We start from the raw sequence: 27,328 nt of genomic DNA, 5'->3' as shown, positions 1-27,328 counted from the left end.
GACCCTTCGTCAGGACTAACCAAAATTTTGGTTAGTCCTGACGAAGGGTCTCGGCCCAAACCGTCGACAGTGCTTCTTCCTATAGATGCTGCCTGGCCTGCTGTGTTCCACCAGCATTTTGTGTGTGTTGTTGTATTCATTTAATTCATTGGTTTGCGGTATCAAATATTAAAATGTTGAAGTGTTAAAAGTAATTGTCCAGAAGTGTGCCAGTTATGAGCATTTTGATATTAAAAGTTATTACTGTCTAATTATAGCACAAAAGCTTGCAAATCAAGAAGAGAAATTAATTTTACTGGAGTCAAACCTACAAGCTACAGAGAAGCAGCTAAATAACCAAACATCTGAGGTAGTCCATCAAGAGCAAAAACAACAAACATTGCACATGCAAATAAGTACACTGAAAAAACAGCTTGAAACCACAGAGGAAGAGATGAACAAATACAAGTAAGTTATTGTTTCTTTAAAAGTTTCTTTTCTGTTTGATGTGCTTATTATTGTGTTTCTTAGATCAAATTTATATCATTTCTTAAATCATTGCACAAACTAAAATAATTTCTTTTCTTAGCTGTCTAAATAAATCTGCTTTACCCTTATCAACTCCCACAGCTAACTCAGCTTCAGGACAGAGAACATTGAGGGAAGATAGCTAATATACAGAAGTGAGAAGGAGGGATGAGACAGGGGATGGTAGATGATAGGGGAAATCCATTGAGAAGAGATGATGGGTCAGTGGAAGAGAGGGTGGTATCAGGCAGAGGCTGGCAGGTGAAAGATGCCAACATAAGAAAAAATTAGACAGATAGACTCAGATACGGGAGGGTAGGGGGATGGATAGAGACAGAGGTTGGTAGGTGATACGTGGAATCAGATAAGGGAGAGATTGTGGGAAGATGGCAGATGTGGAGGGCCACTGTGAGACTCGATGTAGATTGGGAAACCGCTTCGCTGAGCATCTGCGCTCCATCCGCCAGAACAAGTGGGATCTCCCAGTGGCCAGCCATTTTAATTCCACTTCACATTCCTATTCCGATATGTCCACCCATGGCTGTCGTGATAAGGCCACAGTTAGGTTGGAGGAACAACACCTTATGTTCTGTTTGGGTAGCCTCCAACATGATGGCATGAACATTGATTTCTCAAACTTTTCCCTCTCTCATGTTATTTCCTTGCCCGCCCATCAACTCCCTCCGGTGCTCCTCTCCCCCCTCCATTTCATTCTTCCTTCCATGGCCTTTTGTCTCTTTCACTAATCAACTTCCCCCCCTCCAAGTTTCACCTCTCTCTCTCTCTCCCTCCCCACCTTTCAAATCTACTCCTCAGCTTTTTTTCTCTAGTCCTGCCAAAGGGTTTCAGCGCAAAACGCCAACTGTACCAAAAATAATGTCTTGGTTTCTCTTGCAAATAACAAGAAAGCTTTGTAGAGGACTCTGATCCTTTCAGGAGTGGATCAATGGAAATGACCTATAACTTACTTTAAAATGGTTTGATGTAGTTTTTCTTAAATGAGGAAGACTTTGATTTTTGTAAGATTTTCAGGTGAATATGGTGAAGACAACTAAAAGAATCTCTGACCTGTTTTGGTATGATGGAACAGGGGATCTACCAAATGTCAGTCAGAGAGCAACAGTAGGCATATGGGAGATAAGGTTAGTGGAAATTTTGTATCAACGATGGAGCTGGTCCATGAAAGTTTTGAGCTTAAGGTTTAACATTGCATTGTCCGACAATGAATCAATGTTAATTCACAAACATTAGAATGTGTTGGTGCTTGGCCAAGTGGTTAAGGCGTTGGTCTAGTGATCTGAAGGTCGCTAGTTCGAGCCTCAGCTGAGACAGCTTGTAATGTCCTTGAGCAAGGCACTTAACCATACATTGCTCTGCGAAGACACCGGTGCCAAGCCGTATTGACCCTAGTGCCCTTCCCTTGGACAACATTGGTGGCGTGGAGAGGGGAGACTTGCAGCATGGGCAACTGCCAGTCTTCCATACAACTTTGCCCAGGCCTACGCCCTGGAAAACTTTCAAGGTGCAAATCCATGGTCTTATGAGACTAACAGATGCCAATTAGAATGAGAAATGAACTATAATTAGCTGAGCCACAGAATGGAGTAATAAATTTTCCACTAGCAGGATTCTGGGGAAGGTACAGAAATGATGATTCAGGGTGATATTAAGTGGGCTTATGGGCTCATCTCACCTTTACAATCTTTGACCTTGGGTTGGGGCTCTCATCTGTAGTTATTGACCATCAAATTTCAGTTAGTTTGACAATCAATTCACCCTGATTCTGAAAACTAATACTCCCAGAACACAAAAGATCTGACTTATTCTGACATTGAACTCTTCAAGGGATGATCAAACTCCTGCTCCAGGTAGTAGCTTCTCAGCAGTGACAGTGAAAAATCAACCTATTCGACTTACAACAGATTTAACCTTCGTCTTATCCTATCCTATCAAATATTTGTACTATCCATCTCTCTCCATCCTCTCTGCAACTTAAAACTAACTTGTTTTCCTCTTTATAATTTCTGAAGAAGAGTCTTTGATCTGAGACTCTTGTTTCTCTTCCCTCAAAGTTTCCTGACCTACTGAGGGTTTACAGCATTTTCTATTTTATTTCAACTTTCCAGCATCCTCAGTCATTTTGATTTTCTAATCTGATGCAAGTTCAGTCACTCCCTTATTTCATGGGAGGGAAATAGTTTCCAGTATTTTCTATTTTGTAACATATTTTAATTTTTACAAGAATAACATGGTATTTAATAATAGTTGAATATTTAAGATTGTTATGGACTTAGTGGCTAGATAGCTCTGACTCCATCAATGGCTTAACCAGATCAGTAGTGACCAGACAAGCTTCATGCACATAATTCTTGTTGGAAGGTTCATTCCTGGAGAGCGCAGAACAAGCTGTAGTTAACCACATTCATTGGGAGTTACTTCTTGGCTGGGGCCCAGTTCTTTAGCACACTGCCACTGTGTAAAGAGAAACAAAACTATTACAGATATGTGCAGTAAAAAAATAGAGTAAATGTAATCTCCCATGTTGACCTTTCCCCTGTTAGTGGTTATCACTGTTATCCTTGCAAATCAAGATATGAAAGTATTTCATAATCTCCAAAAAAAATCTTGACAGATAAAATCAGCGTACGTGCAAACAAATAAATCATAGACCATAGAACAATACTGCACAGAAACAGACCATTCAGCCCACTATGTTGTGCCAGACCAATTAAATTAGAAATCAAATGGTCAAATAAACTAATCTCTTCTAATCAGAGAATTTAAAAAAATGGAACCTGAGGGGACTGCACATTCCGTACCAGCCCTCTACGCACAGTAGCCACTTTAGTAGGTATGTTCTATACTTAATAAAGTAACCAATGATCTTCTGCTGTAACCCATCCACTGTAAGGTTTGACGTGTTGTGTTTTTAGCGATGCTCTTCTGCACACCACTGTTGTAACGCATAGCTATTTGAGTTACTATTGGCATCCTGTCAGCTTGAACCAGTCTGACCATTCTCCTCTGGCCTCTCGCATTAACAAGGTGTTTACAGCCATTAAACTGCCACTCACTGGATGTTTATTTCTTTTTATTTTTCACACCATTCTCTGTAAAATCTCGAGACTGTTGTGCATGAAAATCCCAAGAGATCAGCAGTTTCTGAGTTACTCAAATCACTCCATCTGCCACCAACAACTATTCCACCTGTCAAAGTCACTTAGATCATATTTCTTCCCCGTTCTGATGTCTGGTCTGAACAACAACTAAACCATAACCATGTTGCATGTTTTTATACATTGAGCTGCTGCCACATGATTGGCTGATAGATATTTGCATAATGAGCAGGTGTAAAGGTGTACCTAATAAAGTGGCCACTGTATGTATGTTCCTTTGACGCGAGCTGAATGTAACAGGTCTCTGAGTTCTTTCAACCCAATGGGCTTCACCTTCATATGCTGCTGAAAGCTTTCAAACTGGATGCAACGTTGAAGCATTTCCACCGAGGGAGATAGCAGTATTTTGCCCCAGTGTGCTCACAAAGAAGAAATGCTAAACGTGCAACTTCCTAAAGTATTCTCTGCATCTGGAAGCTAATACAGGCTAATGCTTCAATGTCAATGAGCAGATATGTTGTACTGCATCAAATACCCCTGTTGTTATGGTGACAATCCATACAAATAGAAGATTATTTATTTCTTATTTAGAGATACAGCACGTATCAGGCCCCACCAGCCCAATGAGTTACACTGCCCAACAATCCATTCAACCCTAGCCTAATCACAGGATAATTTACAATGACCAATTAATCTACCAACCAGTACATCTTTGGACTGTGAGATGAAACTTGGAGCACCCAGAGGCAACCCACACACACACAGAAATAACATACAAACTTTCTTACAGACGATGCCGATATTGAACGCTGAACTCTGACACTCGAGCTGTAATAGCATCGCGCTAACTGCTACGCTACTGTGCTGCCCTCATTATCATTCTGTTATTAAGGATATTTATGGCTTTCAGTCAAATGGATACATTAAAGGTGCATTCAACCATGCACGGTGATTGATATGTCAACATTTGTAAATTCCATACTGTAATATAACTGCCTATAACAATTACCATAAAAATGCTTCTATGATTACTTGAATTTCAGTTATTCTCAGCATTCTCTTAAGCCAGTTAGCCATGCAATAGACCTGCTAGAGCTACAAATAATGCAATCAACTGCTGGAATATTGACTTTAAAACACTTTATGTTGTTTAAGATCTTTAGATGTCTGTGTTAGTTTTTGCAGTTCTAGCAGCACATCTCTAAACCTGAGCAAATGAGTGCAAATACTTGTAATGCTCAGGTTCGATCGGCGGTGATAATGTCCATTGGCTGAGCCCTGCTTCAGCCCTTGCAGGGTTCCACTGCAACCCAGGCTGTCCACAGATAGCCCCCCCTCCCTCCAATCTCACCTGATTCAGTATGAGAAGGGTTGCGAGTCTCTTCCTCAATCAATGGGGAGTTAGTGAAAGGCAGCATATACCACACCTCCAGGTCCTCATCCTCCAAATCAGTATCTCATTTAGGGGCGGGGGGCCGGTCTAATCTCTCCTGCTATTGATCCTGCAGTGGTCCTGCATCACAGCAGAGTCCTTTTACTAGGTGTATGCTCCAGTCGGGCTCTGGGTCAACCTGCACCTCTTGTCCCAGAGACAGAAGGTGGTTCCGATGGAGAATCTTGACAGGCCCTTTCTCATCCTCTGGTTTCATCTGAGAAACTGGTACATTTGGCATCTGACTCTTCACTACATTGGGTGTAGCCACCCGGCGGTCGTCCAAGTTATGCTTCCCAGGTAGCCCCAAATTCCTTATGAGGACTCGGTCTCCCGGCATGAGTTGTGAGAACCTCACCTTTTAATCGTACCTCCTCTTATTTCCTTGATTCTGCTTGGCAAGTGTGACCTCAACTAACTCATAAGCCTTTCTCAACCTCCTTCTCATATCAGACACCTACGTTAGATGAGTCTTTGGTGGTAGGTTGTCCTCATCAGTCCCATCATATGGAGCGGGGGGAGGTCACACTCACTGATAAAAACTAGGACATCTCGGTTCTCAAATCTGCCACAATCTCCTCCACCTCTCCTGGGGGCAAGCTATACGTGGTCACCTCACCGTAGGGGATCACTACCGAGGACTGTACCCTGCTGATGGAGGCTTCCTGCACCTCTGACACATTCTCCTCCTCTCGTACTTCTCTGATCAGCTGAGCAAACGAGGGAGAGGGGCGCATCTTACGAGACAGTCGGAGACCCCAAGCAATCAGGTCTTTGGACTGGGCTTCCTTGGCTATCTGGTCCATCCTTAACTGATCCACCTCAGCTGCCTAAATGACTCCTCTGCACCACAAACAATTTAGCTGCCTCTCTAGCTGAAAGATGTAGGCAGAAAGCTTCTCCTCCTTCTTCTGGTGCATGCTCTGAAACCCCGTCATCAGCTCCATTTGGCTTCCTGTTGTGCCAAATGCATTTTTCAGTGCTCCCATGTAATCGACAGCTTTAGCTAGGGGGTACCGGAACTTCACGGCTCTCACCACATCGATAGCCCGCCCACTCAAGCTTTCAACCAAATTCTGTTGCTTTACATCATCAGAGCACTGCCACATTCATCTAATAACTGAGAGGTCTGCTCCGCCCAAGTCTCATACTCCTGTTCCCCCTTAGGGGCGGGTGTTATTCCAGAGAATAGCCTACCATAGCTGGGACTTTGAACCTGGGCATTTTTCCATTTATCCGCCAGAGAGGTAAGGACAGATACTAACTCAGAATTCTCACTCTTCCCGGGGGACGGGGACTAATTAGACATTCCAAATCTAACCACTCCTTCCCCTCACTCCTCAGAAACAATAGAACCATGTCTTTGAAGTCTCACCCCCAGCTACAGGAAACTTGACTTGTGATTCGGTCCGCTTCGCTGCCATTACATCAGTGCTAGTCTGCGGTAAAACAAGGGCTGTGCCCACCATTTTATCAAACCTCCGCCCCGCAATCATAACTTCAGCAGTACTTAACAGGCGAATTAACAATTCATCCAGAGTACGAATATCTACCCCACTCAACACACACTCATTAGTTACCCATAACCCCCATGGATGAACACCACCACTCCACCCCGGCGGCATCCATACTAGCACAGATTTAAAACATACAACCCACTGGTTCAGTGCTCAGGGTAATCACATGGTAACCAATGAAATCAATCCCAGAACGATACCCCCAATTGTAAGCCTCAGGTTCGGCCAACGGCATTAATCTAGGGGAAGACTCTTTCTGGCCCACCAAACTTGTGAAGTGACATTTGTGTGGATACTGCGTGATATTTTCCCCTGTTACAAATCAGTACCACAAAATAACAAACAGTGCACCATATGCAATTAAACGATTTAGCTTTATAATTCTTAATTTGACTAGGGGTTTGTTTGTTACGTCTCCCCGCTCGCTAGGAAAGTGGAGACAGCCCTTTCTGCCTTATCAGGGAGAGAGAACCTGTGGTATGTCGAATACTGGGTGAAACGCGAAGTCTTTAGGGTAACTGTGAGCCTGTGTATTTGCTGTTACTTTGCTCAAGCTTGATTGCTTGGTGGCAGTGCTGATGGGTTTTTTTGCCGGTGGGGGGAGGTAGGATTGTTGCTCACTGCTGCTTACATGGATGGGGGGGGAGCTGGGGGGGAGTTTGGGGTTCTAACATTTAACTGTTGTTCATTCTTTGAGGCACTCCTTTGTTTTCATGGATGGTTGCAAAGAAAAAGCATTTTTCAGGATGTATATTGTATATATTTCTCTGTCATTAAATTGTATCTTTGAACTTTCGAACCTTGAGGGTTAGTAAAGAAAACGAAAAGAAAAGGGCCCATTTTAATGAAACAGTCTAAAATGCACATTGGAGCTCACAATTTTCCCACTTGTTCGTTCTCCATCGATTTCCCCCGGGTGTCGTTGACTCCCAACCCCATTCCACATCCACTCAGTCCTACAGTCTACGACCTCTCCATTCTGGTATTTTCTCTCTCTGTCTTCTGCCAAACTAAAGCCCGCCAATACCTTGCTCTCGGGCACACAAAAAAGAACAACACACCCCTCATTGGACACCGGTATCTCGAGCCATAACCCAAACACTGCTGCTACAGAGAAACCATTACATTAGCAGTGAAACCTTTCCCAGGGCGTTACACACTTCAGAACATCAGGCTAATGAGTGCAAGCACTTCAGAAAAGGTGGGTACCAAAGATCCTGCAATGGTAAAATTATGCACATTTTAGACAAACTCAAAAATGGACATCAGGAGAATGAATGTGAAGGTTTGATTTGGCGACATACTTGGGCATGTTGATACAGTGGATACCTTACAACCTTGCATGAAGTGAATAAGATCTCAGCATGGGTAGGAATTCTCAACAAATAAGGACTAATTATTTCAAACCACACTGTAAGTTGGATTTCCTTTTGCCTTATTGCATCATTGACTTTTGTTAGGTTTATCGATGTCTTTGAAATGACTACCTATATCTAATCACATTTATTCATCAGAAATTGGTCTAGTCCAATTAAAAAACTACCACTGTGGAAGACACTAGCGGTGTGCCAGATGTTGAAGGGTGTAACGGAAGAGAAGTGAATACAGTTACTATTACAGAGCAGAAGGTGTTCAAAAAACTGAATGACCAAAAGGTGCATAGGCCACCTTGACCTTAGCTAATTGGTAGGAGGCAGCAGGTGGGAATAAAAGGATCCTTTTCTGGTTGGCTGCCTGTGACTAGTGGTATTCCGCAGGGATTGGAGTTGGGACTGCTTTTTTATGCTGTATATCAATGATTTAGATGATGGAAAAATGGCTTTGTTGCCAAGTTTACAGATGATACGAAGATTGGTGGAGGAGCAGGTTGTGTTAAGGAAACAGGAAGGCCACAGAAGAACTTAGACAGGTTAGAAGAATGGGCAAGAAAGTGGCGAATGAAATACAATGTTGGAAAATGCATGTTTATGCACTTTGGTAAAAAAAAATGTACTGACTATTTTCTAAACAGGGAGAAATTCCAAAAATCTGAGATGCAAAAGGACTTGGGAGACCTTGTGCAGAATATCCTAAAGGTTAACTTGCAGGTAGAGTTGATGGTGAGGAAGGCAAATGCCATGTTAGCATTCATTTCAAGAGTTCTTGAATATAAGAGCAGCGATGTGATGCTGAGGCTTTACAAGGCATTGGCGAGGCCTCACCTTGAGTATTGTGAACAGTTTTGGGTTTCTTATCTAAGACAAGACGTGCAGGCATTGGGAGGATTTGAGGGGGTTCACAAGGATGAATCCTGGAATGAAAGGGACATATGAGAAACATTTGATTGCCCTGGGCCTGTACTCACTGCAATTTAGAAGGATCTCACTGAAACCTTTCAAACGTTGAAAGGCCTAGACAGAGTAGATGTGAAAAGGTTGTTTCCCATGGTGTGAGAGTCCAGGACTAGAGGGCAGAGCATCAGCATTTAAAATAGAGATGCAGAGAAATTTCTTTTGTCAGAGGGTGATGAATTTGTGGAATTTGTTATTACAGGCAATTGTGGAGGCCAGGTTGTTAGGTATATTTAAGGCAGAGATTGATAGTTTCTTGATTGGCCATGGCATTAAAGGTTATGGGGAGAAGGCTGGGGAGTTGGGCTGAGGAGAGTAAAAAACAGGATCAGCCATGATTGAATGGTGGAGCAGACTCGTTGGGCCAAATGGCTTAATTCTGCACCTATGTCTTATGGTCTTAGCGATGCTGTGATGCATTTGCCACATGCTTCCTGACAAAATTACATTGCTAGCATTTGTGCAAAACTGAAAGCTGTTTGTGTTCAAGGAAACACAAGGAGTGCATGAATCATTGAATGTTAGTATCAAACAATTAGGAAGACAGAAAGTATGCGGACATTTATTAGCAAAAGGATTTGAATTCAAAGGTAAAAAATTGCCATGTTCTAGTTATATGGAGCTCTGATGAAACTAACTGGAATATTGTGCACAGGTCTCGTCTCCCCTTTACTAAGGAACTGTGATAAATGACTTGCATCAAAGGTTCATTGGACTGATTCCTGGGAAGGCAAGTTTATTGTATGAGGAGACATTAAACTGGCCAGGCTTATGTTTGAGAAGAACAAGAGATGATCTCACTGAAAGCTATAACATTCTAGAGGGACTTGACAAAGTGGATGTAAAGAGAAGGTTAGGGTGACAAGTATAAAGGGCCACATTCTTAAAATAGGGATTGGTTCTTCAGAAGAGATTAACAAGAAACATCTTAGCCCAGAACAAAGTGAATCTTTGAAATTCTGTACCACAGGTAGGCTGTGAAGGCTCTTTCAGTATATTAGAGATCAATATATTAAGGGAATTAAGAGATATATCCTGTAGAGTTAGTGGAAGAAAGTAGTGCTGAGGTAAAGAAACAGCCATGATCTTAGTGTAACAGGTTGCAGAACAGTTCAACTATCGGAGGATATGATATGTAAGATTTTCAGTGCAGCACTAAAGGTTTGATGGAGGAAGTTCAAACGATAAAATATGTCAATCTACAGCAGGGGTTCCCAACCTTTTTTATATCATGGGCTAATACCATTAAGCAAGGGGTCTGTAGACCCCAGGTTGGGAACCACTGCTCTACAGAGAGAGGAACATACTTTGTCCTCTATTGTATCCTCTTGTATCAGCCGGGTATGGAAACACCAATGTCCTTGAACAGAAAATATTACAAAAAGGAGTAAATACGGCCCAGTTCATCACAGGTAAAGCCCTCCCACTAATGACGATATCTACAAGGAGTACTGAGAAATTCTAAGGGTAGAAAGACCCTAATGGGAGTTATCTACAGGCCCCCAAACAGCAGTCTGGATGTAGGATGTAAGTTGAATGAAGAGTTAAAATTGGCATGTCGCGTAAGTAATGATACAGTTGTCATGGGGGATTTCAACATGCAGGTAGACTGGGAGAATCAGAATGGTACTGGACCCCAAGAAAGGGATTTTGTGGAGTGCCTCCGAGATGGATTCTTAGAACAGCTTGTACTGGAGCCTACCAGGGAGAAGGCAATTCTAGATTTAGTGTTGTGCAATGAAACAGATTTGATCAGGGACCTCGAGGTAAAGGAACCATTAGGAGGTAGTGACCTTAATATGATATGTTTTAACCTACAATTTGAGAAGGAGAAGGGAAAATCGGATGTGTCAGTATTACAGTTAAACAAAGGGAACTATGGAGCTGTGAGGGAGGAACTGGCCAAAGTTCAATGGAACAATACCCTAGCAGGGAAGACAGTGGAACAAAAATGGCAGGTATTTCTGGGAATAATGCAGAAGGTGCAGGATCGGTTCATTCCAAAGAGGAAGAAAGATCCTAAGGGGAGTAAGGGGTGGCCGTGGCTGACGAGGGAAGTAAAGGGCAGTATAAAAATAAAAGAGAAGAAGTATAACATAGCAAAGATGAGCGGGAAACTGGAGGACTGGGAAGCTTTTAAAGAGCAACAGAAGATAACAAAAAAGGCAATACGCCAAGAAAAAATGAGGTACGAAGGTAAACTAGCCAAGAATATAAAGGAGGATAGTAAAAGCTTTTTTAGGTATGTGAATAGCAAAAAAATAGTTAAGACCAAAATTGGGCCATTGAAGACAGAAACGGGTGAATTTATCATGGGGAACAAGGAAATGGTAGACGAGTTGAACAGGTACTTTGGATCTGTCTTCACTAGGGAAGACACAAACAATCTCCCAGATGTAATAGTGGCCAAAGGAACTAGGGTAAAGGATGAACTGAAGGAAATTTATATTAGGCAAGAAACAGTGTTGGATAGACTGTTGAGTCTGAAGGCTGATAGTTCTCTGGGACCTGATGGTCTGCATCCCAGGGTACTTAAAGAGGTGGCTCTAGAAATCGTGGACGCATTGGTAATAATTTTCCAATGTTCTATAGATTCAGGAACAGTTCCTGCTGATTGGAGGGTGGCTAATGTTGTCCCACTTTTCAAGAAAGGAGGGAGAGAGAAAACAGGGAATTATAGACCGGTTAGCCTGATGTCAGTGGTGGGAAAGATGTTGGAGTCAATTATAAAAGAGGAAAGTACGACACATTTGGATAGCAGTAGAAAGATCCGTCTGAGTCAGCATGGATTTATGAAGGGAAAATCATGCTTGACTAATCTTCTGGAGTTTTTTGAGGATGTAACTATGAAAATGGACAAGGGAGAGCCAGTGGATGTAGTGTACCTGGACTTCCAGAAAGCTTTTGATAAAGTCCCACATAGGAGATCAGTGGGCAAAATTAGGGCACATGGTATTGGGGGCAGAGTACTGACATGGATTGAAAATTGGCTGGCTGACAGGAAACAGAGTAGCGATTAATGGGTCCCTTTCGGAATGGCAGGCTGTGACCAGTGGGGTACTGCAAGGTTCGGTGCTGGGACCACAGCTGTTTAGAATATATATTAATGATTTAGATGAAGGGATTAAAAGTAACATTAGCAAATTTGTCAATGACACAAAGCTGGGTGGCAGTGTGAAATGTCAGGAAGATGTTATGAGAATGCAGGGTGACTTGGACAGGTTGGGTGAGTGGGCAAATGTATGGCAGATGCAGTTTAATGTGGATAAATGTGAGGTTATCCACTTTGGTGGCAAGAACAGGAAGGCAGTTTACTATCTAAATGGAGTCAAGTTAGGAAAAGGGGAAGTACAACGAGATCCAGGTGTTCTTGTACATCAGTCAATGAAAGCAAGCCTGCAGGTACAGCAGGCAGTGAAGAAAGCTAATGGCATGGTGGCCTTTATAACAAGAGGAATTGAGTATAGGAGTAAAGAGGTCCTTCTGCAGCTGTACAGGGCCCTGGTGAGACCCCACCTGGAGTATTGTGTGCAGTTTTGGTCTCCAAATTTGAGGAAGGACATTCTTGCTATTGAGGGAGAGCAGCGTAGGTTCACAAGGTTAATTCCCAGAATGGCGGGACTGTCATATGTTGAAAGATTGGAGTGACTGGGCTTGTATACACTGGAATTTAGAAGGATGAGAGGGGATCTGATTGAAACATATAAGATTATTAAGGGATTGGACACGCTGGAGGCAGGAAGCATGTTCCCGCTGATGGGTGAGTCCAGAACTAGAGGCCACAGTTTAAGAATAAGGGGTAGGCCATTTAGAACAGAGATGCGGAAACACTTTTTCACCCAGAGAGTGGTGGATATGTGGAATGCTCTGCCGCAGAAGGCAGTGGAGGCCAAGTCTCTGGATGCATTCAAGAGAGAGTTAGATAGAGCTCTTATAGATAGCGGGGTCAAGGGATATGGGGAGAGGGCAGGAACAGGGTACTGATTGTGTATGATCAGCCATGATCACAGTGAATGGTGGTGTTGGCTAGAAGGGCTGAATGGCCTACTCCTGCACCTACTGTCTATTGTCAATTGTCTACTGTCACAGGAAAGCAGCATCCATCATCAAAGACCCTACACCCCCCCTCCCCCACCCAGGTCAGGCTCTTTTCTTGCTGCTGACATTAGGAAGAAGAATCAGAAACCTCAGGATCCACACTACCAGGTTCAGGAACAGTTTTTACCTCTCAACCATCAGGCCTCAATGCTGAATTGACTCAGTGATTGTGTTCTACAAACATCAGTCTCCTGGGCAGGCTGAAACCCTGAACCAACACCAAGGCTGTGGACTCACTTTCAGGCACTCTGTGCTTCATGTTGTGTGTATTATTTGTTTACTTTTATTTGTTTGTTTGCACATTTTTTTTCTCACATTGGATGTTTGACTATCTTTGTGGTGTTGGTTTTTTTGTGAATTCTATTGTGTTTCTTTGTCTTGTGGCTGCCTGCAAGCTTGTATATGGTGTACATAATTTGATAATAAATGTACCTTGAAATTTGAATATCCATCTCCTTTCCTTCCTCCAAACCAAAGTGGATCTCATCAGTGTCATTAAGACCAAGCGCAGTTTTCTCTTGCTAACATCTAAAAGGCATTCAAAAATTGCAAAATACAAAAGGTTCAAAGGTTAATTTATTATCAAATTATGTATGCAGTGTACAACTCTGAGATTTTTCTTCCCCCGATATCCACAAAATCAAAAAAAACATGCAAGTCAATTCAGAGAGAAACAGCAAACCCACCCCACTCCCAGCACAAAATAGAAGAGCAACACAACCGTAACCCCTCCCTAACTTCTTTCCCCCGCACAAAACACAACAAGAGCATCGGCCTTAAAATCCCCCTTTCTTCACACAAAAATCTAACAAAAAAAATGCAGCAAGAACATCAAACCTCAGATTCTCCTCCCCTCCACAAAATGCCACAAGGCACTTACAGAAAATATCTGGTATGGATAATAATAACCTTGATGAAGTTTGTCAAAATGGTGTGGGGAATTTTCAAATATATTTCAAAATTCCTCTTTGAGCTCTAGCAACAAGTGTACTACAAAGTGACGTACCATTAGGCACTGCTCAAAGTCCTTTGTAATGACTGTATTATCTCCAACATCAATGTAAACATCAGGTTGTTCAGTGGTAAACTTCAGAACCTGTTTCTCTATCAAATTGGCAAAAAAAAAAGTATGTAGAAGCTTGTAGGCTTACTGCTCTGGACATCTAAGTTCAAAAATCTAGACTGACACTTAAGTACTGAGGAAATAGTAACTTTCATAGGAGACTTTGAACTTCACGTAACATAAGAATTTTTGTCACCATATCCAGGAAGGAATACTTTAGCATATACCAATATTTATCACAAAATATACATTATTAATAATACATTATCTGGTCATTATCAGATTGTTGTTTGTTCTGCACAAGTTGGCTTTAACATTTACAACAATACAGCAATAACAACTCTTGTAAGGCACTTTGCACTAACAAGATGTTATGAAAGGCATAGCATTAAAGCATACATTTCTTTCTTTAACCAGCAGTGACATTTTAAGACCTCCACCTTGACCACTTTGAATAATGTTTGTTGCCTAAAATATACTGAAGGAATCTTCTTTATTCTTTTCCTCTGCATCTTACCTTCTATTTTATGAACAAGTCCAGCTTTACAGCCAGAGAAAGGGAGAAAATGAATATATAAACACCATTAACTGAAAGTTTGGAAGGAATTATTTCACTATTTCAAATTCTAATGCTTCTTGCAGCTGTTAAAAGTTGTTAGAACATCCATCTAAGAAGCTGGAAATTGTAATAATTTGTAGAATTGATTGTTTGAAGCTGTGTGTTGTAGCCCCTTGTGGAAAGGCAGAAATAGACATATTATTGATTAAATTTTGTAGCCATACTTTTGAGGCATAATTTTCACCTCTCATCTGTGTGCTGCTGACAATAGTTTTGTTCATATCAAATAACTCATTACTTGTCTACCCAAGGGACAAAGGGGAGTCCTGCCTCCTGTATATTCACTTCAGTCACAACCTATTGAAATAATTGTTCCAGTTACACATGCTCATACTGCAGCTTTTCTCAAGCATTTCAAAAGCTTCAAAAGTTTGTTTCCTATGTTATTTCAAACAACAAAATTCTATTTTAACTTATTAATTGATTGCATGTCTGCTCAAATATGCCTAACTCAATAATGAATGATCTCATTATTCACTGAAACATACTTTTGAAGAATAAGCCTGGTAATTTGTTAACATGTACATCAGGATTTCCTGGAATGCTGTAGTGCCATCATAAACTAACTGTTAATTTCTATATGTTACCATTACCATTAATTCAATAACAATGACGGTTGTTATTGTTTTGCAATTTCATTTAATATTAAAATCAATTTTACAAGAATAACTTATGTTGAGAAAATCATATGTTGAAACAATTATTGATATTAGATCTTATTAGTCAAATAATAAAATGTTGCAGCATGGAATGAGATTATTCAAATCATATGTGTGCTATCACTCTGAAAAATCTAGTTGTTTTGTCCAATCAACCTGCCCCTTCACTAATATATATTTTTTCTTTTTTGCAAATGTTTATATGCTTACTTTTTAAAAGCAATTGCAGAATCTGTTGTTGTCCTAAGCAAAACCTCTCATAATCTGTTTTTTTTTAACTTGATACTGAATATTCTATTGAAAGGTATGATTTGAGTATGTCAGAGTGTCTCTTGGCTATGTTGGCCACAGCTCTCTCAAATCCAGCATTAGTTAATGAAGTAGACTTTAAAGCAACAAGTTTTGGTGTATTTCTGTCCTATCTATTGCCTAGTTTGATGCCAGGTTGTCAAACTGACCTTGTTGTCAATGGTTTTGCTTCTTCAGTTAAAAGTGTTATGTTATGTGCCAGCAGCCATAGACCACAGACACAGATTTTAATGTTAGACAAATATATTTTCAATACCTACCCAAAATATAGACAATTAAAACAATTGCTCCCTTAACCAAAAATTAACAGTGCGATGCATCTTAGCTCACAAATTCTGGAGGTCTGGAAACAGTTCCTCCCAAGTCTTACTCAAACAGAGTCCTAGGATGGCAATCCAGAAGGTTCTGGAATCCATGGGAACAGGTACAGGTGTCTGTGAGGAAGGGTTCATAAATCCACATTAAGATGACACAAGGAAAGTTCCAGAGGACAAGTGATCGTCATGTAACACACTGGATCCACGCAGGGATAACGAGTTGACAGTCACAGAAGTTTCCAGAAGTTGAGTGGTCGTCACTTAAATACTAGAGTCGACGCAGGGATAACAAAGTGATGCCTAAGTTCCAAAATCCACGTAGGGATATCACAAGGTGTTGGTCACAGAATATTCCTTAACACAAGTGGTTGCCCATGTAACACACCCAAGTCCATGTATGGATTAACAAAAAGTGGTCACCACTGAACACTCCAGAAATCCAAGTATGGATCATACAAAGTGACAATTACGTATCCAATATGCACTAGGTGCCACAAATTATCACAATCTTCTGGACACGGAGAAATATTGGGAACGCCCACTGCTGTAGTCCACTCTTCAACTAACTTAACTCAACTCACTCTCTTGCTGGTAACTCACAGTCTATTGCATCATCTAGCTGCAGAAATTATCAGAAACCTCACAAATTCAATAGAAAAAGCCTACACTCATTTGTTAAATGACGTCATCCCCAAGCCCCTTCCATGCGCACCTAAATGACACTTACAGTTAATCCAAGCAACATTGACATCTAACTAGACTCATGTGCAGGTCAGATATCTTAAGGCAGCGAGTTCTTTCCTTGAAGGACATTAATAAACCATATGAATTTAATGAGAATCCAATACTTCAGCATAATTAATAATACCAATGCTTTTAGCTTTGAAATTTTATTTTAAAATTGGGACTTGTACTCCTTTTTAATCAAAAATCCAGTTTAGACTTGTAAGGTAAACAAATTGCCACTGAGCCCATTAGTTACTGACTTTCCAAGCAGTGAAAACCATACTTTATCAAAAAATTAATTTTATAATTTTTTTTGAAAACATTAGTTTTTTTTTAAAACACTTTTCATAACAGGATCTCTAAAGCCTAAAACATGTTCTACAATTGGTAAATTAGTTTATTATTTGTCACGTGTTGTGATACAGTGTAAAACTTGTCTTGCCTACCACTCATACAGATCCATTCATTACAACGAAGCGTTAAGGTATAGTGCAAGGTAAAACAAAGGCAGTGCAGAATAACGTGTGTCAGCTATGGAGAAAATACAGTGCTGGTAGACAATAAGGTGCAATGTCATTATAAGGAGGGTTGTGAGATCAAAAGTCTGTCTTATCATACTAAGGAACCATCCATAATCTCACAACAGCAGTGTAGAAGCTGTCTATGAGCCTGGTGGTATATGCTTTATGTCTTTTATATCTTCTGCCCAACAGAGAGGGGGTGGGGAAGAAGGGAGACCAATGGGCATAGGTGGGTCTTTGATCATGGAGGCTGCTTTACCAAGGCAGTGAGAAGTATAAACAGAGACCATGGTAGAAATAACATTTCTATCAATGTGATAGAAAGTACCACATAGTCCATCTAGGTAGCCTGGATGGGGTAAAGGTAAGAGCAGGAATATAAAAGTTTGAAAGCATTGTGTATACTTCCGCATTTTATTCTACACTTAGATATTGTTGCACTGTTTGGGATAAATATTTCCCTTGTAAAGCTCCTAAGTCCCTATTGGCAATTTAAAAATAGGTCATCAATTTTGGTGCAGGAAACTCTTTCAACCTTGATTATTAAACAATGTTATTGTTTAAGTTGTTGATTTGAGTCACTGCCCTCACGGGGGCCACTGATTTGAGTCACTTCCCTCGGAGAGGCTGCTGTGTCCCAATGCTCTTGGAGGTGTTATTAAAATTCTGAGATTTGTGGATTGGACTGTAGCTCAAACTAACTGTAGTTCATATTGGATTCTTTCAGTTCTATGTTTTTTTCTCGTGTTCTTGCCAATTCTTGCTTGTTGCTGATTGGTGGGCTGAGGGTTAGGGGTTTCATGTTCTTATTGTTTCTCCATCTGGGTATTCTGTTAGTTTTGTGCAAGGGAGGAGTGGGGGGTTTGGGATTTGTGAGTTATTGTTTCTTTTTGTTCTTATGCGGGAGGAATTGATGTCTTTCTTTCAACTATTTCTACATTTTATATATTCTATATTTTCTATATTTTATATAGAAATATTTTATGGCTTTTCTATATTTTATGGCTATCTGGAGAAGGCAAATCTCAGAGTTGTATTTCGCACATGTTCTTTGATAATAAAATGAACCTTTGAAGTACATTCACCATGCACAGTTGGAGCAGGTGGTGAATTAATCAAAGAAATACAGTGATAAGTGGGTATCACTCAAATCCATATTGAACCAATGCAAGAAAGTGTGGTAGTGAATGGGATGAGGATAGTTCAAAACTGAACAACATAGATAAGATGCAATGTAATGGAAAAGGACAAGAAAAGGCAAGTTCACCAAAATAAGGGATTAGAAATATACTGGCAGAAAAGTTAGTAAATAATTTAATGGATTCTTGGGTGAAATCCATTAAATGCCAATTTGAACCCTCAGAGTTCATATCTACTGTATATCTTCTCCAAGATACGGATTGCTAAATTTTCCTTTTTATAAATTCCTAAAATTTTTTTAGAGTATTTCTTTTTAAGGCATAGTGACTCTTGGAATTGTTAGCATGCTGCAGATGTGGGAAACTTTGGCTGTGATATCAAATCACCAATTGGAATATTTCCAGTAGAACAGAGTTTTTACGTGTTGGATATCGATAAAGTGGAGACTTTTTCCTTTGGTTCTGGAATTAGAGCCAAAGGATCAGCAATTTAAGGTTCTCATTGAGAGTGTGAACAAAAATGATAGAAGGACTCCTTCATCTGTAGATTGTTGGAGTATAGAACTTGTTACCAATCAAGCTTACCAGTGTACTCTTCTAAACCAAAACATTGACACACAAAGGTGGAATTTAACATGAATTGCTCTAGCAAAAAGTTTGCACAGACATAATAAAATAACTAGTCTTTTTGTGCCCCAAATGTCTGCAGACCGATAATTGTGAATTATTTCATTGCACTGTTTCCAAGCAACCCACAATACCTAATCACCAACATTAAATACTGCCCTTGGTCATGTATGAAAATGCTATTTTTGTTATTTACCCAGACAAGAACAAGAGGAATTGAGAAATGAACTGAATATGATAAAGCAACAGCAGGAAATCTTGGACCACCATGATGACAGTCAAAGCACCATGATGGAACTGGGAAACACTAAAGATCAGATCCAAACTCTACGGCAGCAGGTAATCAGTTATCAGATCTGAGTGTAAAATGCTTGTAGTTCAAGGAAAATAAATCCATATGGATACGCAACAATATGAAGTCATGGAAAAGTACAACACAAAACCAGACCCTTTGGCCCATCTAGTCCATGCCAAAACCATTTAATCTGTGTGCTCCCATCTACTACATGGGGACCACAGCCCTCCATACCCCTATCGTCCATGTACCTATCCAAACTTTGCTTAAATGTTGAAATTGTGCTCGCATGCACTACTTGTGGTGACAGCTTATTCCACACTCTGATGGCCCTGTATTCTCTCATGAATATGTATTTATTTTGGCTAATTCATGGTCATTCTTTTTTTAATGTACTCTTGCTTTGGTGATTTTGTCTACTTTGTCAGTTTCTCACCTGCAACAGAAAAATCTAGGGCACTACATCAATTTACTAATTAATTTATGGAGATCTTAACAGTAATATCAAATATGAATGACAAGTGATAAAGTGTTAAATTATATGCAAGTTATTTCTGTTTGTGGCAAACTTCTATATTTCATATAGTGTTTGAAATGAATAAAGTCCTAGAAAGACACAGAACAAGCTGAGACAATCAGAATGGGGAATAGATAATAACTTTTCCCTCAGCAAATGTTTACAATGGTACTGAAGCTGAGAGGGATGAGAAAATATTATATACAGATCCAGTCTTCAGAGTATTTATGTGTTTAATGCCAAATCTCACTCATCGATTGCATAATAAGCGTGATTTAATGTGAAATTCATGCAATTTACTTGCAAAGATAAAAACAGATTTTGACAGTTAAAACATTCAAATAGCAAAAGTACCAATGATTATTTTGTGCCTGAAAATAAATCCATATTACAAATTCCTTCAGTGAAAACTGGATGAGCAGATAATCTTAGTATTGAATTTCAGATTCCTCTGAAACCAGATGGGGAGAAGAAGGTATAGTCTGACTAAGGAGGTTTTCATAATCAATACTGCGCAAAATATATTTGACTGGTTTTTACAGTAATACTCAGAAAGAAGTTAAACTTCAAAAAGTATTTAAAAGGTTTGAGCACTTTTATGATAATTTATATTTTTCTTATGCATAAAATCCACCATAAATGTTGTGTAGTAATATTTGCATGTTATCCACAATTAGCTTTTAATTTATTTTCAAGCTAATAAGACATCTAATTGTCTTTAGATAAGAGATCTGTCCTTGACCACTATGCAATAACGCAGCATGTTACAATGTTCTCTATTACTATTGAAGGAAAGTTACCTTCAGTAGCAATAGAGAGCATCCTGACATGTTGGATCACTGCATGGTATGGCAAGTGAACTGCAGTGGACAGGAAGGTTCTATAATAGGGAGTCAAACTACCCAATGCATTGCCGGCACCAACCTACCCATCATCAAGGACGCTTATACAGGAAGGTGCTAGAAAAATGCTAGTAATATCATGAAGGATCTCACCAACCCTGCTCATGGACTGTTTGTCTTACTCCCAACTGGAAGTCGGCTACGTGGCATCCATGCCAGGGCCACCAGACTCAAAAATAGTTACCTTCCCCAAGCAGTAAGTCTGATCAACACCTCCACCTACTAACAGACCCTCCTGCCCCCCCACCACATCTACTTTATCATTTCCTGTCAGAGTCACTTTATTTACAGATGCTCATATGCCTAATGTTACTTTATGAACATAATATCAATCTATGTATATAAGCTACCTTATGTATTTATAGTTATTGTGTGTTTTTATTATTATGTGCTTTATCTTATCATGTTTTTTGTGCTGCATCAGATCCAGAGTAACAATTATTTCGTTCTCCTTTACACTTGTCTACTGGAAATTACATTAAACAATTCTGAATCTTGAATCACATGTACACTGGCTAGTGTAGGTTTTATTTTTCCATTCTTGACTTTGACCACTTCACTACATGCATTGAAAGGGGTGTCACAGACATGTCATAAACAAACTGATGGAGTTACTCAGTAGGTCAGAATTTATCTGTGGAGGCAGAGGATAGTTGATGTTTCAGGTCAAGGCCCTTTATCAGATCTTGATGCAAAGTCGCGACCAAAATTATCAATGATCCCTCTGCCTCCAGACATGTCGCCTGACTCACTGAGTTCCCCCAGCAGCTTGATTATTTTTTGCATTGCAAACTGCCTCTAACTCTCTGGCTAAAAATTACCCGTAATGAAACATTGTAAAGACCAACCTTTTGACTTCCACTCTTACTACAAATTCCATTCTCAGGATGTTAATCCCATTGAGTATAGACATACGAAATATAGCTGCAATACATATTTTAAAAATGAATGATTCTGCTGAATCTTGCATTCTTTCTATCAGTAATATTGTTGAATTTCTGACCTGTAATATTAGTCTCTGCTTTATCCCAGCCCATTTGCTGCTACCCATTCTTCTATAATTTGAGTTCAATTATTATAATATTCTCAAGATCTGCTTTGGTTCCTCCCTGTTGCTTGGACTGTAACCTTTGATGAGTTATATTCTCCCATCAACTCATAGTTAATATGTTACATCATAGTCATGAACATTGATAAAATATCATTCACTATATCTCCAATTTACAATGTTCATCCTTTTGTTCACATGCCCTTCTTTCTGATTCTCTCCAACGAAATAACCATCTGAGAACTCCATGTTCCTCTAATCTCTTGTTCCTGACAGATGTCCTTTACCCCTTAATTGACATGTACCTTCAGTTTGTAAGGGTTGAATTCTATGTAGATTCCTTTACTATGCTTCTTAAAAACTTGCCTGATTTAAAAATCTTTCTAGTTGATGGTGTGCTTTCCTTTCCTAATTATACCAAGTCCAGCATCTTAAGATAATTTACTAATTTTTGTATGTTGAGATATTTTACTAATTTAATATTACTACATAAATGAAATTTGTTGTGCGGGCTAAGCACTTTACCAAGACATTATGCATGGTAGGGTGGACCTTAGCTTCTGGAAACTCCTTTCTATTGGTTTTCCTTTACCTTAGTTTACCAATTTTTATCAATGTGCCATGAAAGGTGCCCTATCTGGATGCATAAAGACTTCGTACGGCAACTGTTCTGCACATGACTGCAAGAAACTTCAGTGAGTTGTGGCCACAGTTTAGCACATCCCAAAAACCAGCCTTGCCTCCATGGACCCTGTCAGTACTTCTCACTAAAGCAGCCAACATAATCAAAGACCCTACCCATCCCCAGAAACTCTCTCTTCTCCCCTCTCCCATTAGGCAGAAGATACAGAAGCAGTATGTAGCAACAAATAGTAATAAAAATTATAAATTAAAATATGAAGTATATATTAAAATAAATTAAATACATAGTGCAAAATGAGAAGGAAAAAATACTGAGATAGTTCATACTTCATTCAGAAATCTGATGGCAGAGGGGGAGATGCTGTTCCTGAAATGTTGAGGGTCCTGTACCTCCTTCTTGATGGTAGCATTAAGTAGAGTGCATGTTGTGGGTGATGGGGGTCCTTAATGATGGATGGTGCCTTTTTGAGGCATTACCTTCTGAAGGTGTTCTGCATGCTGAGTAACTAGTCCCCATGATGGAACTAGCTAAGTTTACAACTTTCTGCAGCTTTTTCATATTCCATGCAGTGGCACTGCCATGCAAGACAATGATGCACTAGTTAGAATGCTCTCCATGGTACATCTATAGAAATTTGCAAATGTCTTTAGTGACTTACCAATTTTCCTCAAACTCCTAATGTAATATAGCTGCTTTGTTGTACCTTCTTTGTAATTGCATCAATATGTGGGGTCCAGAATAGATCCTCAGAGATTTTGACACCCAGGAACTTGAAACTGCTCCCTCTTTCCAATTCTGATCCCTTGATGAGGACTGGTATGTGTTCCCTCGACTTCCCCTCCCTGGTCCACAATGAATTCATTGGTCTTACTGACATTGAGTGCAAGGTTGTTACTGCAACACCAATCAACCTACTGATCTGTCTCACTCCTGTACACCTCCTCATCACTATCTGAAATTATGCCAACAATAGCTGTGTTGTTGGCAAATTTATAGCTGGTGTATGAGCTGTTCCTAGCCATACGGTTGTGGGTGTAGAGAGAGTAAAGCAGTGGGCTAAACATGCGTCCTAGAGGTGCATCAGTGTTGCTTATCAGTGAGGAGGAGAAATTATTTATGTGGTCTTCTGGTGAGGAAGTCAAAGATCCAGTTGCAGAGACCTAAGTTTTGGAGATGTTTGATTAGAACTCAGGTTATGGCTGTGCTGAATGCTGGAGTGCAGCCAATAAACAGCAGCCTGACGCAAGTATTGCTGTTGTCCAGGTGATCCAAGGCCAAGGGAAGAGCCATTGAGATTGCGTCCACTGTAGACCAATTGTGGCGATAGGCAAATTGCAGCAGGTGTAGGTTATTGCTTAGGCAGAAGTTGCTTTTGGCCATGACCAACCTTTCAAAGTGATTCATCACAGTAAGTGTGAGTGCCACTGGCCAATAGTCATTGAGACAGCTCACCAATCTCTTCTTGGGCACTGGTATGATTGTCACACTTCTGAAGCAGGTGGGAACCTCCGACTGCAGCAATGAGAGATTGAAGATGTCCTTGCACATTCCCGACTGCTGATAGGCAAAGGTTTTCAGAGCCTGGGCACACAAGATGTGCCAACAAAAATACCATGATATAGGTTTACTTGCCACGTCTGAAGATTGATGTTACTCTGCCATCTTATAAAGCTATTTAGTGTTTTAAACATTTTGTCAAGTTTTTAATCAATTCTATAAACAATAAAGCATGGGACCGGTGATATGAGGAAAAGTGAGTTACTATAGATAATGCTGGGGTTGCTTATTGCATCCAGTGCTCCTGATGCAGGAAACCCCTTCATCGAACACCTCTGCTCCATCCGCCAAAAGCGGAATTTCACAATAGCCAAACATTTTAATTTCTGTTCTGACATGTTGGGCCACGGCCTTCTTTTGTGCCACTCTCAGAGTGAAGGAGCCACACCTTATTTCTGTCTGGGTAGCCTCTGACCTGATGGCATGACCATTAATTTCTCCTTCTGGTTAAAAAAAAATCCCTCACCCTGCTCTTTTCTTCTATTCCCTACTCTGGCCCCTTACCTCTTCTCAGTTGCTTATCACCTCCCCCGATACCTCTCCTTCCCTTTCTCCTATAGTCCGCTCTCATCTCCTATCAGATTCCGTCCTCTCCAGCCCTTTACTTTTCCCACCATCTGACTTCACCTATCACCTTCTAGCTATCCTCCTTCAACACCCCCCCCCCAGCTTTTTATTCTGGCATTTCCCCCTTCCTTTCCAGTTCAGAAGAAGGGTCTTGGCCCAGAATGTCGACTGATTGTTCATTTCCATGGATGCTGTCTGATCTGTTAAGTTCCTCCAGCATTTTGTATGTGTTGCTTTGGGTGTCCAGCATCTGAAGAATTCCTCGTGTTTATCTTCACACAGATGTCCAGTTAACACCAACAGAAGAAATGTCAGCTCAGGAGATGATGACTAACCATGTTTTTCCTCTTTGGCCCTTCATCCATTTCCACTAACATCACATGTCCATGATAAAGAGTGCATAGAGAATAAAACCAAATGCTGCTTGGAAGCCCATAGCAAAATCAGACCAGTCAGGACTCTATGAAGGATTAAAGCTGGCTGTGATTTTGTAGCAGAGAGAAAAAAAGAATATGCAAATGATCAGAAGAATGCTGGTTGAGGAAAAGCCTGCTGAAAATATAGAAGAGCTACATCCATGACACAGTCACAAACTAACATAGCGTTAACATGGCAATTTCAAGGATCGTTTAAAGGGAGATGCAAATAATGAGTGATTGAGTTGCAAAGGTCAAATGGTAATTTCTTTGTCAAATCTTTGGAATGCATATTAATGTGTAGGTGTACAGGCTGAAGGACTTGATTAATGTTGAGAAACCCAGATAGATATGATGTTTATTTGTCAGTAATGTTTTAACACAGCTAAAACAACATCATATGGTTTATGGTTATCCTAACCAATTAGTATCTGTATGCATTATAATGATCCTCCATTGGGAACAGGTTCTCTTTATTCACTTGGTTTTAGATTTTTCTTGATAGAACACATCTATCAAGGCTTTTTAAAGGAGAATATCCCACCTACTTATTCCACCCACATAATTAAACCATGAATCTATTCCTGTACCTTTACTAAATCTTCTCAGCCTTCCTGAAACACAGTCTTCAGAAATAAACATGATACTTCAGTAATGCCAACCCAGGATGTTATAGGGGCTTAACCTAGCTCGTTTTCTTTTCTCTTATAAAAGGTTTTTATTAAAACCCCAAAATTCCATTTTTTCCATCTACTTTATCAATCTTATTACCATCTTCATAGAGTTTTGTACATATGCATCCAGGTCTTTCTGTTGAAATTTTATTTTTATTGTATTATTTATACTTATTCTTCCCAACAAAATTTACTTACTTGGGGATACAGCACAGAATAGGTTATTTTGACCCTTTGGCCCACACCTCCTAGTAATCCCCAACAAAATCCAATTTAACCCTAACCTAATCCTGGGACAATTTACAATGATCATTTAACCTACCCGGTGCATCTTTAGACTGTGGGAAGAAACTAGACGATCCTGATAAAACCCACACATTCCACAGGAAGGACATACAGAAACTCCTTACAAAGAAGGAGTTAGATAGTGTAGAGGATTGTCAAAGATTGCAGAGAGACATTGATAGGATGCAGAAGTGGGCTGAGAAGTGGCAGATGGAGTTCAACCTGGAGAAGTATGAGGTGGTACATTTTGGAAGGACAAACAAAATGGCAGAGTACAAAGTAAATGGCAGGATACTTGGTAGTGTGGAGGATCAGAGGGATCTGGGGGTACATGTCCACAGATCTCTGAAAGTTGCCTCACAGGTAGTTAGGGTAGTTAAGAAAGCTTATGGGGTGTTAGCTTTCATAAGTCGAGGAATAGAGTTTAAGAGATGCGATGTAATGATGCAGCTCTACAAAACTCTAGTTAGGCCACACTTGGAGTACTGTGTCCAGTTCTGGTCGCCTCAGTATAGGAAGGATGTGGAAGCATTGGAAAGGGTACAGAGGAGATTTACCAGGATGCTGCCTGGTTTAGAGAGTATGGATTATGATCAGAGATTAAGAGAGCTAGGGCTTTACTCTTTGGAGAGAAGGAGGATGAGAGGAGACATGATAGAGGTGTACAAAATATTACGAGGAATAGACCGAGTGGACAGCCAGCGCCTCTTCCCCAGGGCACCACTGCTCAGTACAAGAGGACATGGCTTTAAGGTAAGGGGAGGGAAGTTCAAGGGGGATATCAGAGGAAAGTCTTTTACTCAGAGAGTGGTTGGTGTGTGGAATGCACTGCCTGAGTCAGTGGTGGAGGCAGATACACTAGTGAAGTTTAAGAGACTACTAGACAGGTATATGGAGGAATTTAAGGTGGGGGGTTATATGGGAGGCAGGGTTTGAGGGTCAGCACAACATTGTGGGCCGAAGGGCCTGCAATGTGCTGTACTATTCTATGCTCTATGTTCTAAGAATGCCAGAATTGAACTCTGAACAGTGGGCTCTTTAAAATTGTGCCCTGTTTTCTCAGGTTTAAGCCATTAATTAACAAAAGCTGTTCTGAAAGGGACATACCACGGTACAAACAACACTCTTCCAGATGCCGTGGTGAATCACAACGGAATGAATGATGCTGCAAGTGAGGAGAGAAAGGGTGAAGGAGATTGATCCATTGGAGTAAGGCAGACTTAGACAGGCTGGTAGAGACCATTGCCTGCAGGAAACATGAGGATAACAAAGATCTGACAGGACATGAGGAGGGATACCTCTGTGAAGATATCTATGCCCGCCTGGGGAAGACAGCTGTGAAACCAATGACTGTGCCCACTGTGTCAGCTCTCTTAAGCTGAAGGAACAGTGATGAAGCCTCCTCCTTTTATATTGATATGAAGTAACAGCAGCAGAAGCCGGG

General features: G+C 40.4%; 1 protein-coding gene across 1 annotated transcript in view; it reads left to right on the top strand.

The window, feature by feature from the left end:
• The window catches only part of LOC140725104 (uncharacterized), a 523,726-nt gene that overhangs the window by 375,044 nt on the left and 121,354 nt on the right, over window positions 1–27,328 (top strand). The window contains exons 21-22 of the mRNA XM_073040122.1: window positions 258–447; window positions 19,181–19,319. Of these exons, the coding sequence (XP_072896223.1) occupies window positions 258–447; window positions 19,181–19,319 (329 nt within the window). The remainder of the gene's footprint in view (window positions 1–257; window positions 448–19,180; window positions 19,320–27,328) is intronic.

This window comes from Hemitrygon akajei, chromosome 1, assembly GCF_048418815.1.
Source record: "Hemitrygon akajei chromosome 1, sHemAka1.3, whole genome shotgun sequence".
Lineage (NCBI taxonomy): Eukaryota > Metazoa > Chordata > Chondrichthyes > Myliobatiformes > Dasyatidae > Hemitrygon > Hemitrygon akajei.
This window is presented reverse-complemented; position numbering and strand designations above follow the sequence as displayed.